General features: G+C 35.2%; 1 protein-coding gene and 1 pseudogene across 1 annotated transcript; one reads left to right on the forward strand and one right to left on the reverse strand.

The window, feature by feature from the left end:
• The first annotated feature begins 3,294 nt into the window (after nucleotides 1-3,294).
• On the forward strand, nucleotides 3,295-8,519 carry LOC104813367 (annotated as a pseudogene).
• A 75-nt stretch (nucleotides 8,520-8,594) lies between these two features.
• On the reverse strand, nucleotides 8,595-10,828 carry LOC104813060 (protein IQ-DOMAIN 14). The gene is made up of 6 exons (XM_010540556.2): nucleotides 10,603-10,828; nucleotides 10,268-10,504; nucleotides 9,866-10,120; nucleotides 9,627-9,767; nucleotides 9,326-9,475; nucleotides 8,595-9,140 (listed from the first exon to the last, which is right to left on the reverse strand). The coding sequence occupies exons 1-6, from the start codon at nucleotides 10,741-10,743 to the stop codon at nucleotides 8,748-8,750; spliced, it is 1,317 nt and encodes a 438-aa protein (XP_010538858.1). The 5' UTR covers nucleotides 10,744-10,828; the 3' UTR covers nucleotides 8,595-8,747.
• Nucleotides 10,829-17,600: the final 6,772 nt, after the last annotated feature.

Raw genomic sequence — 17,600 nt, forward strand, 5'->3', positions numbered from 1 at the left:
ATCCATTTAGAATATTTTAATATTTAAAATATCAATTTGAAAAATTTTAATATTTAATATATCAATTAAATCAAATTAAAAGTTTACTTATTTATTTAACACGTTTGTAAAGTGAAAATATTTACATGAAATTTTATCTATTTATAACTTGGCTACCAACATGTATATACATATTTCATGTGACCAAATTGAAGACATGTTATTGGTTATTTCTTTTGCATTTTTTTAATCATTAATTAGTATGATGCATATGCATAGACACAAAGCAGCCTCTTTTATTTCGATACTAGCAAAGATGTCGAATCGAAACATTACTTTTCACTTGTAATATTGGTCATTAATAACCGCGGTCTAAAACGTCAATACTCATCCAATGAAATTTGATTAGATCATTTAAACAAAATTTTCAACCAATTATCAATTATCAATTATTCAAAAACTTATAATCCAAAACGAATTCGAATCTATTTTTTAAAAAATTAAGATACCTCTAATTTTGGTTTCGATTCCAAAAAAAAAAATAAAAAATAAAATATTCGTGATGATTTTGGAATTCGAATTCAAATTAAGATGTATTTAGAAAATTTCAAATGCTAAAATCCTTTCTTATTCCGAATATTTTTCTTGACGAGAAAATGAACTTCCAATTGATTATTATACCTCAAGATAAACTATAAAATATTTCGTGAATGGGAAATCAAATTCTATTTTGTTTTCTTTCCATCTCTTTTTTTCTTTTGCTGTGATAGCAAGTAAAGTAAGGGTCAATAATCATGAACAGGCATCAATGTCCGTTAGTGAACAGTCATGGTGTGGAGAAACTTCGCATGGAACGAGGCCTAAATTCCACCTTTTCATGAAATTTAAACTGAATCACATTAAATGCATATATTATTTTTAAAATGTTACTCATATTATATATATATATCGTATCGAGGGTATCTTTCAGTCTATCAGAAAAAAATCTGCGAGGGTAGGTCCATGAACTTTCATTAAATGTTGGTGAGTTTGTTCAACCAATTTGACCCACTTCCTCCCCCCTCATCATTTCTTAATCATTCACATGCATGTCTTTTATAAATGGAAAAAAGAGACGCACCATTTTCAAAAATATTTTCATTACATTTTTCTTTTATAGTTATTGATGTATATATATTTTAAAAGATTATATCTTACAGGCTTAACTGCATGAGAGATTATTTTTTTAATACAAGATTGTGTTATAAATCTTTTATAGTAATGAAAATATATCTCAAATTGGACAATATAAATATTGCTCTTCATAAGACTATACAAACAACATAAAAATAGCTAATGAAATACAATAAAGTGCTTAAAAAAAGGCAAATAAAATACAATAAACGATTTATGGATTTTTCTATCTGAAACAAAACATTTTCATTCGGTCGTTTTAGATTCTTGGATTAAAAAAGAAAATCAAATCAGTCATACAAGATCATTTAAAACCTCCGGCAACCAAATCAGTCACACAAGATCATTTCATTGTTCAAAAGGGCAAATATCATACGTAATGCTTAATAAATTTAGCTCCGTGAATGCTTGATATTTGTATCGTATACGAATATATATATATACCTCATAATATCATTGCATATTCATAATAGTTATTCTATGATGAGTGGTGAGATTTAAATTCCAATTAAAAGAGCAGCAGATTGAAAAAAGCAGCTTTAAACATGGGGGTTGTTGACTCCGACACTTTTTATTGTCAAAATCTTGGTATGCAAAACCACGGGCGGATTTAACTCCTCTTCATATATATATATAACGGACGAACCCTAGGCGCATATATATACATACACGCGTGTGTGTATATATACATGTATATGTTGCATCTCTCTCAGTAACTACATTAGGGTTTCTTTTCTATAGATGGGTCTTTCCTCATACATACAGAGATTGAAGGAAGCTAATTATGCGGGGAGTGTTGTCTGGCTCGACGCCATTAATCTCTCGTTCTTCAGCTCTATTTCTCTATGTTTTGCCGCCCCAAATTATCCACGCACGTATATACATGATATACATACGTACATATCATGTGTGTGTATATATATATACACACCACCTGGATATATATGGAAATATCGATGAACTATAGAGGTAGCGACGTCGGACCAGGCTTCATTCCCCTCAGTCTTATCTTCCACTAGACAGAACCCCTAATTAACCATGTATTACAAGGTGAGCTCTCTCACTTGCATCATTCTCAAAATATGTCTGTGTTGGTGCAGCACATATGTATATATATGTATATGTATGTATGTATGTATATGTATGTATGTATTTGGATAGATTCAGCTTTATATGTCACAGTAATTTCTCCTTAAGTATTTCGTTTATTAAACAAAACCCTTTGTAATCTCCGCCCCCTCTTGTTTCCTTCTCTGTCTACTTTGTATATTGTTGTGATGATCATCTACTATTCTGCTTCTATTTTCCTTTACGTTTTTGTTCTATTCAGAAAAAAGTTTCATCTATATTATATTTCTTAATGGAAATTGGATATTATTTTGATTTGTATTTATTGGTTATGTTGTCTATAGAAACATGATACTGATAAAAAAAAATACTAAGGTTTCATAAAATAGACAAATAAAAATATATAATTAACTAAAAACGGGTGAAAAATATATGAATTGGGAGGGTTTTTTCTTGTTGCGTTAGATACGCACGATCAGGAAGTCAAACGCTCATACAGTCGTACATGAAGCAACAAAATAGGCCTTGATGAGTTGGATATTATTTTGTTTTTTATGGTTGGTTATATTTTTGTGTATGTTATTCTCGTATTCGTTTATTTCTCGTAAATATCATATTTAACCAATTTTTATAATTGTCTATAGTTGGGTTTTAATTTTATTCAATTAGATTTTCAGATATTCGATTTTTCCCCCTAATCGATCACATTTGATTAATTTGATGTTAGAAAATTAATATATGAAATGTGCATGATGATAACATCTCGTCATATTCACCTACGATTTCATTACATATATTTAAGAATAGAAAGTTTGTCAATATTGCAATACACTGAATTTAGAAGGCAGACATAAAACGAAGAATGGGAAGATTATAAACGTGGTGGGCCATGCGGACAGCTAATCGCTGGTGTTATATTTATGACCATTCAACTACTATGCTTACATAATTTTGTCCCATATATATATATATATGTATATATACACGCATATATTCTATATAATATATTATGAATATATATATATATATATATATATACGTACGCGTATATTGACCATCATGAAAGTTGTAGCAATGGTATTCAACAGCCGACGGAGCATACAGGCGTCGACGACCTGTGGCAGAATGGCAACTCACATCACTTGAAGACACAAAAATTGGGTTTTCGTGCGGTCTCTTGTCTGGTGGTCGTCGTCGTTAAATGGGCCTCACTTTATATCTCAGTGGCCCACTATCTAAGCCCAAAGAGGCCCATTAAGACCGGAGCCAATCGATCCACAAAGATCGTCCCTACCGATTTGCCACGCAGATTCGTCTGACCCTTCTCTCCATTTTGAAACGCCCCCAATGCCGATCTCGTCATTCTTCACCATTCACGGTTTTCTCTCAATCTGTTTTGTTTCTCAATCGTGTAAGAAAGGCGTTTGTATATTAGTCAGTTGATCTGCATCTTCATTTCTAGGGTTTCGTCGAGCTTTGGCGATTCTGTCTGGGTGGCGTTAAAGTTTCCTCTTTCGATAGAGGTGCGTCAATTTCCTTTGATTTTGTGGGGTTAAGTGAGGATAGGTTAAATTAGGTTTCCAGATTTCGAATCGTACTGTTGCTATCGGTTGTCACTTGTAAGAGTTGGACTGAACGTGCATTAGGGCATGTTTCTGAAACATTAACCTAGATCTTATCTGATTTGGTTCATAGATTTTGGATTGGATGTTGGAATGTGGATTTAGATATTTAGAGATATACTTCTAAAACTATAAAAGTATGTTCCTTTTATCTAAGAAAATGCCATTGTTTACAAACTTCCTGTTTCTGTTGTTTAAAACTTGAGTATGCTGAAAATGGTGATGATCATAATTGGCAAAAACATATGTGTATCGATAAACAGTAATTATAAATCTAATTTACCTTTATTCAGGGCGTAAGTTGCACCATTAGATTTTTTTTGGGTGTCCGCGTAAATAATTAAACGTTATGGGAGGTTGAAAAGTAAATTAATAAAAGAAACGGGGCAATTTAATCACATCCTGTTGGTCCCTCAACCATCACTACATGTTCTTACCATATGGGTCCCACTCCGACGCACACAGTCCCACGTCATGATCTGCTAACGCCGTTACCTAACGGACTTCATATCCTCATGTCTCATCATTCGTCAACCGTTCATGTATGTATTTTGCGTCTGTCTCTTTATCGTCTGTTACTGTTACGTTGAACATGGAATATGAACTCGACGTTTAGTGAGACCTCATGTCTCATCATTCGTCAACCGTTCATGTATGTATTTTGCGTCTGTCTCTTTATCGTCTGTTACTGTTACGTTGAACATGGAATATGAACTCGACGTTTAGTGAGAGAAACCAAGACGTTACCGAGGATCGAAGGATTAGGGACGAGGAGGTGACGGAGAGTTAACGGCGTCACCAAAGGAAACGACAATGTAGGACGCCACATTGTTCTCTCACCACTAGACCACGCTTGGGTTTGAACCCATGATGAAAGCATGCTTTGCATGTTCTCTCACCACTAGACCACCCAAACTTGGGTGTTTCTTAGTTCTTTTGCTGTTTCCCAGTTTTTTTTTTGGAGATACGTAGTGGTTGTCTGAGGAAAAAAATCGGAACCTCGAGGACACCAAAAACTCGGAAGATTTTTTTTTGGTAATCGAAAGCTCGGAAGATTTCCCATTACCAAGTTCAGTTACAGCGAGAAATACATTAAACAGAAGAGTTTTGTCGGCGTTGTCTTTTTTTTTTGATGAGTCAGGGTTTTGGGAGAGGCTGAATGGTTGATTGGGGGGTGAAGGAAAGGTGATATTTTGAAAGAAAAACGCAGTGTTTTTTTTTGAAAGAAACTTTTTTAGTGGATATACACGAGACAGACAAAGAGTTTCATCGTCGTCTTTCTCTTCTTCGTCCTTCTGTTGCTGCTAAGCCTGCTATGATGGAGTTATTAGTAGCAGCAGCAGCAGCAGCACTGGGGGTCCTGTGTTTTGTGCTTCAAACGACCAGACACTCGCCCCTTGTCTCAATAACGTGTTCTACAATGTCGGTTCCAGTGCCGCTGCTTCATCCGCTGACCCTTTTTCCACGCTGAGCTCTTCAGGTCAAAGTTGTTATCTTTATGAACTTCCGAGTTATGAATTGGCGCTGAAGTACCGCGAGGGAAAGATGATCGTCTCTTTATCGTCTGTTACTGTTACGTTGAACATGGAATATGAACTCGACGTTTAGTGAGAGAAACCAAGACGTTACCGAGGATCGAAGGATTAGGGACGAGGAGGTGACGGAGAGTTAACGGCGTCACCAAAGGAAACGACAATGTAGGACGCCACATTGTTCTCTCACCACTAGACCACGCTTGGGTTTGAACCCATGATGAAAGCATGCTTTGCATGTTCTCTCACCACTAGACCACCCAAACTTGGGTGTTTCTTAGTTCTTTTGCTGTTTCCCAGTTTTTTTTTTGGAGATACGTAGTGGTTGTCTGAGGAAAAAAATCGGAACCTCGAGGACACCAAAAACTCGGAAGATTTTTTTTTGGTAATCGAAAGCTCGGAAGATTTCCCATTACCAAGTTCAGTTACAGCGAGAAATACATTAAACAGAAGAGTTTTGTCGGCGTTGTCTTTTTTTTTTGATGAGTCAGGGTTTTGGGAGAGGCTGAATGGTTGATTGGGGGGGGAAGGAAAGGTGATATTTTGAAAGAAAAACGCAGTGTTTTTTTTTGAAAGAAACTTTTTTAGTGGATATACACGAGACAGACAAAGAGTTTCATCGTCGTCTTTCTCTTCTTCGTCCTTCTGTTGCTGCTAAGCCTGCTATGATGGAGTTATTAGTAGCAGCAGCAGCAGCAGCACTGGGGGTCCTGTGTTTTGTGCTTCAAACGACCAGACACTCGCCCCTTGTCTCAATAACGTGTTCTACAATGTCGGTTCCAGTGCCGCTGCTTCATCCGCTGACCCTTTTTCCACGCTGAGCTCTTCAGGTCAAAGTTGTTATCTTTATGAACTTCCGAGTTATGAATTGGCGCTGAAGTTTGTGATTTTGATGAGTTTTAATGTGTTTTGGCGTAAATTTAGGGGAAAGTACGAGTGAGAAGACAGGTGTTTTCAGTGAAGCTCAGTTGCAAGAATGTGAGAGGCACAGGAATCTATATAGCTAATGCTGGCTTCTGTTCCTGTTCCTGAAAAATATGCTTCTCGTGATCAATTCAAAAAACTCATCAAACACTAACCCAGATGGTAAACCTCTTTTACTGTCTTTGCTTGATCATCTTTCATGGGTTTCTGTTTTCTCGGTTGTTTCATCTGGAAAGTAATTAACTTTATCCATCATGGCGGTGATGTGATCGTAAGGCTTGGTTCGAAGCCACAGATACCATTATATATAATGATTTAACTCTACTTTGATGTTTTATAAGTGTAAGTTGTTTTCATGAGTGATAGATCTCTTGTTGCACTGATAATCTTAAATGGGTTGGTTTAATAGTGAATTAAGGCACTAAATAGAGATCGATCTCGCTGAGTGTGAACAGTACGTTAAAAACGAATCTAAGGTTTGAGTCATATTGATCTATGTGGATCCATTGGGTTTTGTCCGAGCCAAGGATCTTGGAACTCATGCTTGTAGAAGAGAGCCTGTTTTGTCGGTTGATGGGATTCTGCTTGTTTTCATTGTCTACTCCGGTTAAAAACGAATATATGGTTTGAGTCATAGCGATCTATGTGTGGATCCATTGGGTTTTGTCCGAGCCAAGGATCTTGGAACTCATGCTTGTAGAAGAGAGCCTGTTTTGTCGGTTGATGGGATTCTGCTTGTTTTCGTTGTCTACTCCGGTTAAAAACGAATCTAAGGGTTGAGTCATATTGATCTATGTGTGGATCCATTGGGTTTTGTCCGAGCCAAGGATCTTGGAACTCATGCTTGTAGAAGAGAACCTGTTTTGTCGGTCGATGGGATTCTGCTTGTTTTCATCGTCTACTCTGGTTGCAGTCGAAAAAGGAGGATCTCTGAAATTGGGGATTGCTTCAAGTGCAAGCAACAGCATGGATCTGGAGCCATGGCGGTGCCGAAGAACAGACAGGGAAGAAATGGCGGTGTTCGAGATATGTCATTCCTGATCACAAGTATTGTGAAAGACACTCTCACAAGAACCGCCCTCATTCAAGAAAGCCTGTGGAATTACCTCCTCACACTCCTAATCATTGCTCTTCCACCATTTCCGTTGCTTCTAAGAACAATACTACTGATCAGTTTGCAGGGACTTATCTTCAAAACCCAAACTTTTCCAGTCAATCCGAGACCCAGTTAGCTATGTGTCCCACTCCGGCCTCTGCTTCCTCTTCATATGATCAACACAGGTGCGTTTACTGTTTACATGCTCTGGTAATGGAATTGATTTTGGCGTATATCAATGCAAAACTAAGCTTTTCTTTTCAACGAGAACATCGAATCTGTTTTAGACATTAACCTTGTTGAACAATTGTTTGGCATTAGTGCACTGGATTATTATTCACCATCGATATGATGATACACAAGTCGTTTGATCCATGTAGGGGCTCGAGATGGTTTATGAAAGATGACGATGCTTCTGTAATGAATTCTTCAAGCCAAGACTTGCGGGAAACGATTCAGCTGAAGGTGGGATCAAGCCAAGAACCAAGAAGATCCAGTGGTTACGATCTGAATTTTGTGCAGAAAGGCCAGTCGGTAAGCCAGAGCTTTGGCTCGTTGGAGGGTCTTGTGAGCCTAAACCAAACACAAGCTCAAGAGACAGAGACAAGGCACTTCATTGACGCATTTGAAAATGAAGCAATAGGAAGCTCTCTCGCTCTGTCAATGGCTGGAGAGGAAGAACACTGCAGAAATGAAGCAGTGGATACTCTGATGATGGGTACGAACCGTCATCAGTGGATGTGTCACAAGGGGTTGTCGTGGTTGGGTTCGTCCCCTGGTGGGCCATTGGCTGAAGCTTTGTGCCTCAGCGTCTGGAGTAATGGCGGTAGCTGCAGCATCACTGATACGACCAATAGTAGCTGCAGCGGAAGCTCAAGCTGAAAAGACAGGGTAGGTGAAGTCAAGAAACTATGTTAGGAAAGAACTCAAATTATTTTTCTTAATTGGTTGTGTTTGGGATTATAGTCATATGATCTATGCCTTACAGTTCCCAGTCATTTGATGGAAACTCAAACTAACTCCTCTGGGTTTGGTGTTCTTGCCGAGTTGGACTCTATTAGGCTTTGTTCAATCCAGTTTCTTGTGTTTGGAAATGTTCATGTTTGTTGTCTTGTCCCCTCTCTCTCCACTGGTTCATGTGGATTGTGTTCATGTTGCATGAATTGGAATCAGAATATGAATTTTTTCAGAGACAACGCCTACAAAATGTTGAAATTCTGAAAATTTTTACACTCCTAAACAGAGAAAACCCTTTTGGATCTGTTCTGCGATGCTAATTTGCTAATCCATGAAGACAACATCGGACGAGGAAAGCGACAAAGAAATTGAATCTATATAATCTCCAAAAGTCTCTCACTTTAGCCATCGGAGATCGGTCGTGGAACACGGCGAGATCTCTCCGGCGAACCCATCAGCATAACAACAGGAGTAATCCGATTCATGATCTCCCCAGAAGCAGCCATTGTAGGCACTCTTAAAGCTCGGACTCCTCAACCTGTCGTACCCTTTGTCCTCGTCCTCCGCATAGCTCAGCCGCTTCTTCACCGACGAACAATCGCCGCCGACCCTCCGCCGCGGCGTGCTCTGAGGACGAGCCCTCGCCTTCGCCGACTCCGTCGCCGTCATGTAGTTCGGCCGCACCACCGGCGACGGCAACGGCGAACTGGGTCGGTACGGTACTCGCGGGCTAGCCGACCTCACCGCCGTAGGCCTGACCCTGCACGACGGCGGAGGCGCCGGAGACGGCTGGGTTCCAGCGGCGGATTTTTGCGGTACGGTACTCGCGGGCTAGCCGACCTCACCGCCGTAGGCCTGACCCTGCACGACGGCGGAGTCGCCGGAGACGGCTGGTTTCCAGCGGCGAATTTCTGATGGGTCGGTGTCTTGCGTGGATTCGACCTCGTGTCCATCTCCAGATCCTTGATCGGGACTCGGACCTTGTGGTGATGATCGATTGAAGCTCTGCTGCTCATGGTGTCGTCCCATTGCTTCGTTGCCATCCACCGGTCGAGCCACTTGGTGCTCTCCAGAAGCTCCGTCTCGTCGCCGGCCGACGGATTCCGGCCAGACCGTCTCCGTATCTTAACAGAAAAGGACAAATCTTAGTTCAGAGATTCGCAAATCGCAACAGAACAGAACACGTAACACTGTTCTAATTAACTGACACATATTTACGCAATTACACCATGCATAAAGACAGTGGAGTGAAGAGAAGAATCTGAATTTAATTACCTGATTAGAGAAGGCATAAGCAAGGGCTTTTTCTCGTTTCAAAGCAGCTTCAAGCTTCTTCTGCAATATCGATTCAGTTTCTTGATTGGTAAGGATTCGATCGTCCCATTCACTTGCAGTACTGCAGCTCATATCCCTCGACTGCGACTCACAGCGATAAAACCAGATTAAACTTAACCCGACACTGACTAATACAGAAGAGTTCGAGGTGGTAATTAAGAATTTAGAATTGTAATCACCAGAGATCGACGGTTCCGAAGCTCTTGGAGATGTTTGGAGTCTAAGAAGACGGTAGATTCGGCGAACATGGAGTTTCTTCTGGATTCGTTCGACGAAGAAACCCTTGAACGTTGATGGTTAAGCACTCGATCCTGGACTCTGACCAGAGCTTGAATGCACTTTAATGTCATTTTTGCCTGTCTTCTCACGTTGTGACCTCTCACTAACGCTTGCAGCTGCACTATCCCTTTTAACGCCCGTAACGCTCTCCTCGCCTTCAACCCAAAAAATAAAAATAAAAAACAATTCAGCAAACTAAACTACTTGGACGAACCCTAGTTTTGTCAGACCAGATCCGAGCAAAACATGGTGCCAAACATTATTATATAAAAAGAAGACATTGATTTGATTTTGCAACTCACAAGGTAGCCTCTGAAAGCTGTTTGAATAATGATCGCAGCCCAGTGACGTCTAATGAAACCTGGAGTAGCGGTGGATAGCTTTACTATCTCCGCGGCCGCAGAATCAGCGGCTGTGACCGCAACCGCTGTTTTGTCTTCCACGATTGTCTTTGGGCTCGTCCCGACGACGACAGTATCAGGAACACTAGCGGCTTCGGGTTTTGCCTTCCGAAACAACCATCCTCTTTTTTCCCTCTTCTGTGACCAAAGATCGAAACTTTAGGGACAAATCTCAAGGCCCAAGAATCGAAAATTCGAAGATTATTAATAAACAATGAGGTTTAATGGAATCAGACCTTAGAATCTTCTTGTTGGTGGTCGTGCTCGTCCTGTTCTTCTCGTGACTGGTTTCTCTTCTTGTCCGAATCCCTCGAGGGTGACCGGAAGGCCTTTTTCACGGCGGAGAACCACGACGACGAACCGTTCTTCTTCGCCATTCAATGTTTCATAAATCAAAAGAAAACTCGAATGGGAACGGAGAAATGTTCAAATGGTGTAAAATACAGACGGTTACAGGGTTGATGAAGGTGACGAGCTTTGTTTGCGAAAGTATTATAGGTATATATATACACACACACAAAATAAAAGGAAAAGTATTATATATATATATTAAACAAAAAAAAAGTGAGACATAAAAATTATGCAATCTTGACATGTGATTCTGTCAATTGGGATGTTTTGTGACGAACAAGAATAAAGTAATGGAAGAAAATTGTGGGTTTAGGGTTACAAAGGTGGCATAAATATGAATTCATATCAAACGCCAAAAAGAGAGTATTTGGTTTAGTATTAATATAAATCAACATAATGTTTTTTCAAAATTCTCTCTTTATTATTGAATTCTCTCAAATTCAATAGGCTGTCACACCAAAAATAAATTAATTAACAAACAAAATAAACTATTAACACAGGATAATCCATCGGTTACTTGATTTTTTTCCTATTAGAACAGTTTTTTTATTGAGAGACGAATCTAAACTATGAAATATTAAGGGTGGAATAGCTAAAAATTTCGTGATTTTTTAACAAAAAAAATCATCAATCATTTTTTTCATCAAATAAAATATAAAATTTAAATTTAACAAAGAATACATTAATGATATGTTTTCTTGCAAAATAATGTGAAGGATATAAAAAGAGATTTTTTTGCTTCAAGTTTTGTGAATTTATTTTTGCCATCCTCTATAACAGTGATGGTTACATATAAAGCATCTTTTATTTCGAATTCTTTAAAAGTTTTTTTTAAAATTTATTTTTGACATCCTCTATAATTAGTGATGATTATCATATAAAACAATGGGCCAAATATGCCTGATATTGATAATAATCCAAAATGTTTGGTTCTGAGGGTAACTTTCAAAGAAAAGAGAGTAACGAGGGTGTCAGAAATATTGCAAACTTTAGGTTATAATACAGGAAATCAAATGACAAGTAAGTACACTGCACCATATTATATGAAAATGACATTATTAAATCATTAATTAAATTATGCATATCTATATATACACACACACGTACAGATACAGATAGAGTAAGTGAAAAAAAAAATTGACGGTCGAAGAAGAGAGCCACAGACTTTAATGCACTGTGGCACAAAGAATCCAAAGTTTCCTTGAGAATAGTTTTTAGGTTTCAGCTTTCTTTCATTGGTTTCACGTGTCTACAACCCTTTACGCAGTTGCAATCCCCCATGGAATGAAATGAATTTATAATCATTTATAATCTTTCTATATTTTTTCTAATATAGAATGCAAGCTTTTTTTTTGTCTATATACAATATGAGAGAATATTGGAGACGGTTGATATATTGTAGAAAACATATGTATATGAAATTAAATTCAAATGACATGATGAACCAAATAATAAATAACTCTACAGAGAATAAATTTAAACATATGTATGTATATATGAATTTGTGTATATATATATATTAATTTAAATAAATTATTAAATTTAAATTTTGTTTGAAATGATGATGTGTGTATGATTTAAAAGTCATATAATTATCACATCATCATTTTTGTTTGAATTGGTAGATGCGGGAGATTTTCGGTGAATTTTTAAAAAGTTCATGTTTTTATCGGTTAATACCACCAAATACAGGATCTAATTGATAATAAAAGTATATAGTTTTTTTTGTTTACACGGAAAGAGTACGGAGTTTTTTTGACGATTTTTTCTAAATTTTAATAAAAGATGGTTTAGATATGATAGTACGTGTTTAAATTATTTGAATTTGAAATAAACAACTTTAAAAAATTTAAAATACAATATTTAGTACGCGCCCAAATAAAATTTGAACAAATTGAAATCCAAATAATAATAAAATAAATATAATTTTTTAAAAAATAGATATTTTTCTTTTATATTTTCCGTCCGTTATGGTGATAAATTTCGATATTCAAGTCAATTTTGCAGAGTGAAATAAATTAACTCGCAAGATTTAAAAATGAATTTAATTATAATAATAATAATAATAATAATAATTATCAGGTTGAAATCGCCTTTACATATGTAGTATACACAGTACATGACGATAGGTACGTATGAGAGGCTAATAAATAACAAAGATTGAGTAATTGGAGAACGACAAAACCTCGAAGGGTACCAAATAGGACACTTATATCTAAATATATAAATAGACAAAATAATAGCTTCGGAAAGTGAGATTATATATTTATAGCTTCGAGGAAAAAACGTAGTTTTCTGCCATGCAACGTGACCTCCTTGGACCAGTCAAACCCCACCTCCGAGTACATACATTAGAGAAATGAATCGAAAAAATACTATATTTTTCTTAATTCGAATCGTATAAATTTTTTAAAAAAATATTAATTTTAGAAAAACTGAATTTTTTGAAATCAAATCGAATTTTAAAAAGATAAAAACTAAAACCGAAACCGATCCGACCCGAATATAATATAATAACCGATTAGTATCTATTTTTAATAAAATCGAAAGAAACAAATCTAACCATTTCTGATTTAAATCTAAACTGAATATCGAAATATCCATCCTTAATTAAATTTACGTTGAGGTGTATCATACGTTTTTATAACAATGATATGTTTATGTAGTAATATTGTTTTTAATATCTAGCATTTAAATCCAATTCTGTCTAAAAAAACCACATATTGTTATAAAAATGATAATATACTTACCATAATAAATCCATTTAATCTTCTTCAACTACTCTTATATATTGTACACATGTTGAGAGCCATTGAAGAAATCGAATATATATATGTTTACTTACCAAAAGGAGTTACATACATTATTAATATATATATATGGGCATAAACCTGATCTTAATTAGTAAAAAAGATCAAAGAGCCTATTGTCGTAGCTTTTTTTTTTTTTTTTGATAAAAATGTATGTAACTTATAGTTAACTCCATAAATATGGTTAGAGGAATATTACGAGGAATTTAAAGTGGTGTAACGAGGTAGTAGGTAGGATTAATTTTAATAACGTTATTTAGGACCATGTGGTGGGTCGTAAATGGCAATTAATTTTATTTATTTATCTAATCTTTCACATCTTTAGAGTAGCTATTTCAATTATTATAATTGATACAATTATTATTATTACTATTATTATTATTATTATTATTATTATTATTGAACATTTTTTTTTCACATTCAGAGCATGTGGGACTGGGGAAAAAGGCTGAGCACTGGTGGTCTCTGTGGCCACTCTCATAATTGCCATCGTTGTGTTTCTCTATATATATATAGCAAAACATTTTTGAGCTTTATTAATCAAAATTGAGTTTTTATACAAAAACTAACCAAAAATATATTTTTATATCGATGGAAAAAGGGCTTCTATTGTTAAAAAAAAACATAAATATTTATAATAATAACCCGTCTAGCACCAAATTGAAAAAAAAAAAGATGTTGATTGGATCGTATCGTTCTTTGAAAGGATAATTTTGAACCATGCAATCAATATGATTGTGGAGCTCAACCGTTACAAATATTTTGTTAATTAATGATTATATTATATATTAGTCTCGCTCCTTGCATAGAAATTTGGATAAAAAAATTTAATGAGTGAATTTCATTTTAGATCAATTACTCGCTCATCCATTCATTCGAGACAATAAATCCAATGACGTGTTTGGCCAAAACTCGATAAGAGAATTTATAGTAAATATAAAATATAGTTACATATAAATTCTAAATTATTTATAATTTTAAGTTTTTATATAAAATTGACATATAATAAGGATAATACAATTTTGAAACATTTAAATGTACTAGGATATACATATAGAATTTATATGGTAAGTAAATACTTCTTGATCTTAATTATATTATTTTCTAAATAATAATATTTATACATATATATCATTTTTTTAATATTTTAGAAGTTTATTGAATCTCTTATCTAACTATTATCTCCAAATATCAGAGAAATACATGTAAATGTTTCACCCTAAATAGAGATTCGAATCTGAATTGGAAAGGAGATTTGCTCTATTCTTTAATCGTCGAGCCATTTGAGTTATACGTATCCTATATTATCATAGATGGATTCACATAATAATTAAAGACCATGAATTTAGTACTAATATATAGAGTTGAATGATATATATATATATATATATATATATATAAGTTTATTGGGTATTTAAAGACCGTTGTTTTAGCTCCGAAATTACAATGGTGAAAAAAGCTCTGTCGTCACCAACACCAACTACTCTATTAATGGGCAACAACACGTGAGTGGTGTAATCATAATGAACTTTATATTAATTAGTGGTAAAACATTAATACAGCGGTAAACGATCCTCAATTATACCACTGTATATGTTAGTGGTAATATCCGGTTATTAATAAATTACTACGTTGGTAATTGCAGTAATGTATATACGTACATACACACACACTAGTTGAGTTATTAGTACCATCACCAACCAATCGATGTGTCTATTTAGATATATAAATTAAGTATATAAAAAAGAAGAATTCTAATTTTCATTTTCGCATGTTTCCCTTTCTTTTCATTTCATATATATATCCCCGATTAATCAAACAATGCAGCATTTGGTGGACGCCAAAAACCAGACAACATTTTCATAAATCAACGGTCCATATCGCTCTTGTGTAACCAACAGTTCAAATGTTTTTGGAAGATCCAACAATTCAGGTTGAATCTCCATATATCGCACGTGATCAAACAACGTTGGACTGTTGGCGTGTTTCATCTCATTGCTTGTATTTTGGGCCTTAGTCACATGATCCACGGTTTGTTCATACTTCTAACAAAGCCCGATTCGTGGAATCCGGTAATTTATAATTATTTCATTTTACTATCCCTTAGGTTTGTCCGTGATATTAAGAATTTGGAAAACCAAGCTGTTGCGGGCACGAGGTTCGGTAACCCGAACCGAAGGCGAGAGGAGGAGAGAGAGAGAGAGGCACAACGAGGGTTTCGGGTAGGGCGAGATTCACGAGAGAGCTCGGGAACGGCACGAAGGTTTCGCCAAAACAATATACGAGTTGGATCACGAGTTATGGTCTTGAATCTCCAAAATTACGGATTATATAATTTCGTTTTTATCTGCTTAGTGAACTCTGCGGTCTTTGAGAGATTCGAGCATAATTTGGCGGTTCTACCGACCACCTGAACCCGATATCGATCTTCCTACAAAATAAATCTTTCAACTTCTTTTATATTTTTTGTCGAAATCTCCTTGCAAATTATAACATTTTTTTTTTAAAAGATCGGTTTTTTGTTCAAAACATCGCCTTTTCCCCTTCTTATATTGCTCCTTCGCGGCCTCACCCTTTATCGATTGGAACCCGTAGATACAATCGTCCGAAAATTCGAATATCCATCACGTCAACCCCTAATACATGTATATATATATATACACACAATGGCAGATCTAAAGAAATACATAATTGGGGGATAAATCTATTTTTATTATGAGCAAATTTAATTTTATGGAGGGTATTTCATAATTTTATTCAAAATTTTACGAAATTTATGTAGAAAATAAAATTATTTAATTTGTCAAATGGGCCACTATATATATATAATCTCACGTATAATGTTAATACAAAACATTATTCATATTTTAATGAATGATATGTACGTGTGGGGTCTGTCGGCCTATCCCCGACGCTCCGATTGGTTTATATATTATCATATTTTTTTTTTCTATTTTTTTTTTAAATAGTCCTGCGCTAAAAATGAAAAAAGTTCAATGATTTTTTTATTTCTTTTCTTTTAGGTTTAAGGAAAGCAAATAAAAGGAAAAGGAAACGTGTGAGGTGACTTCCCATCTGTTTCGGAAACACTCTGTTTGGTTTTTTATTCAGGGACAGAATTATAATAAGCTGAACTGGAAGCTTCATATAACTCTTTCCTTCGACAATATACTACAAATTTTAATTACATGTATTTGGAATTTTGACCAATAAGTTGGTCGAGTTCTTGATTTACATTTCTTTTAATGTTAAATAAAATACCCAAATAAACAAAACGAAAAGGGTTTGTTGGGCATTCACTAAAAGAAAAATTATCACAGAATTTTACATTTTATTCCTAAATTTATTTTAAATTTTAATTGACTTTTTAAGATCTAGTTATTTATGTTCAATGGTTTTGACAGTTAACTAACACTACAAAAAAATCCTCGAATTCCAACGGATTTTCAACGGTTTTCAACGGCGTTTCAACGACGATTTCCGTTAAAATTCCGTTGAAAATTTCCAACGGATATCCGTTGGAAACACCCGTTGGAAATTTTTAACGGAATTTTCAACGTATTCAATTGAAAAATTGGGTTGGAAATTTCCAACGGATATCCGTTGGAAACACCCGTTGGAAATTTTTAACGGAATTTTCAACGTATTCAATTGAAAAATTGGGTTGGAAATTTCCAACGGATATCCGTTGGAAATTTTCAACGGATTAACGTTGGAAAAATCGGTTGCAAATTTTTAACGGAGTTCCAACGGATGTTTGTTAGAAAACAATTCCAACGGAATTCCAACGGATGCCGATTGGAAATTTTTTTGGAAATTTTTAAAAAAATTCCAACGGAATTCCAACGGACATCGGTTGGAAATTTGGATTTTAATTAAAAAATCAATTGAAATATATATATATATATATATATATATATTTAAATTCATATATATGTATGTATAATATATATTTGATATGTATATATAAAATATATATACATAAAATATACATATATTTATACATATATATACGTATAAATATATAAAAGACTCGTATATTTAAATATATATATACATACATATAAATATAA

This window comes from Tarenaya hassleriana, unplaced genomic scaffold, assembly GCF_000463585.1.
Source record: "Tarenaya hassleriana unplaced genomic scaffold, ASM46358v1 Cleome2, whole genome shotgun sequence".
Classification (NCBI taxonomy): domain Eukaryota; kingdom Viridiplantae; phylum Streptophyta; class Magnoliopsida; order Brassicales; family Cleomaceae; genus Tarenaya; species Tarenaya hassleriana.

Coding starts and splice junctions, on each gene's coding strand:
- LOC104813060 (XM_010540556.2), bottom strand. CDS start 10,743: ATGGCGAAGAAGAACGGTTCGTCGTCGTGGTTCTCCGCCGTGAAAAAG. Junction 10,121..10,267: donor CAGCTTTCAGAGGCTACCTT/GTGAGTTGCAAA, acceptor TTTGGGTTGAAG/GCGAGGAGAGCGTTACGGGC. Junction 9,476..9,626: donor CTTATGCCTTCTCTAATCAG/GTAATTAAATTC, acceptor TTTTCTGTTAAG/ATACGGAGACGGTCTGGCCG.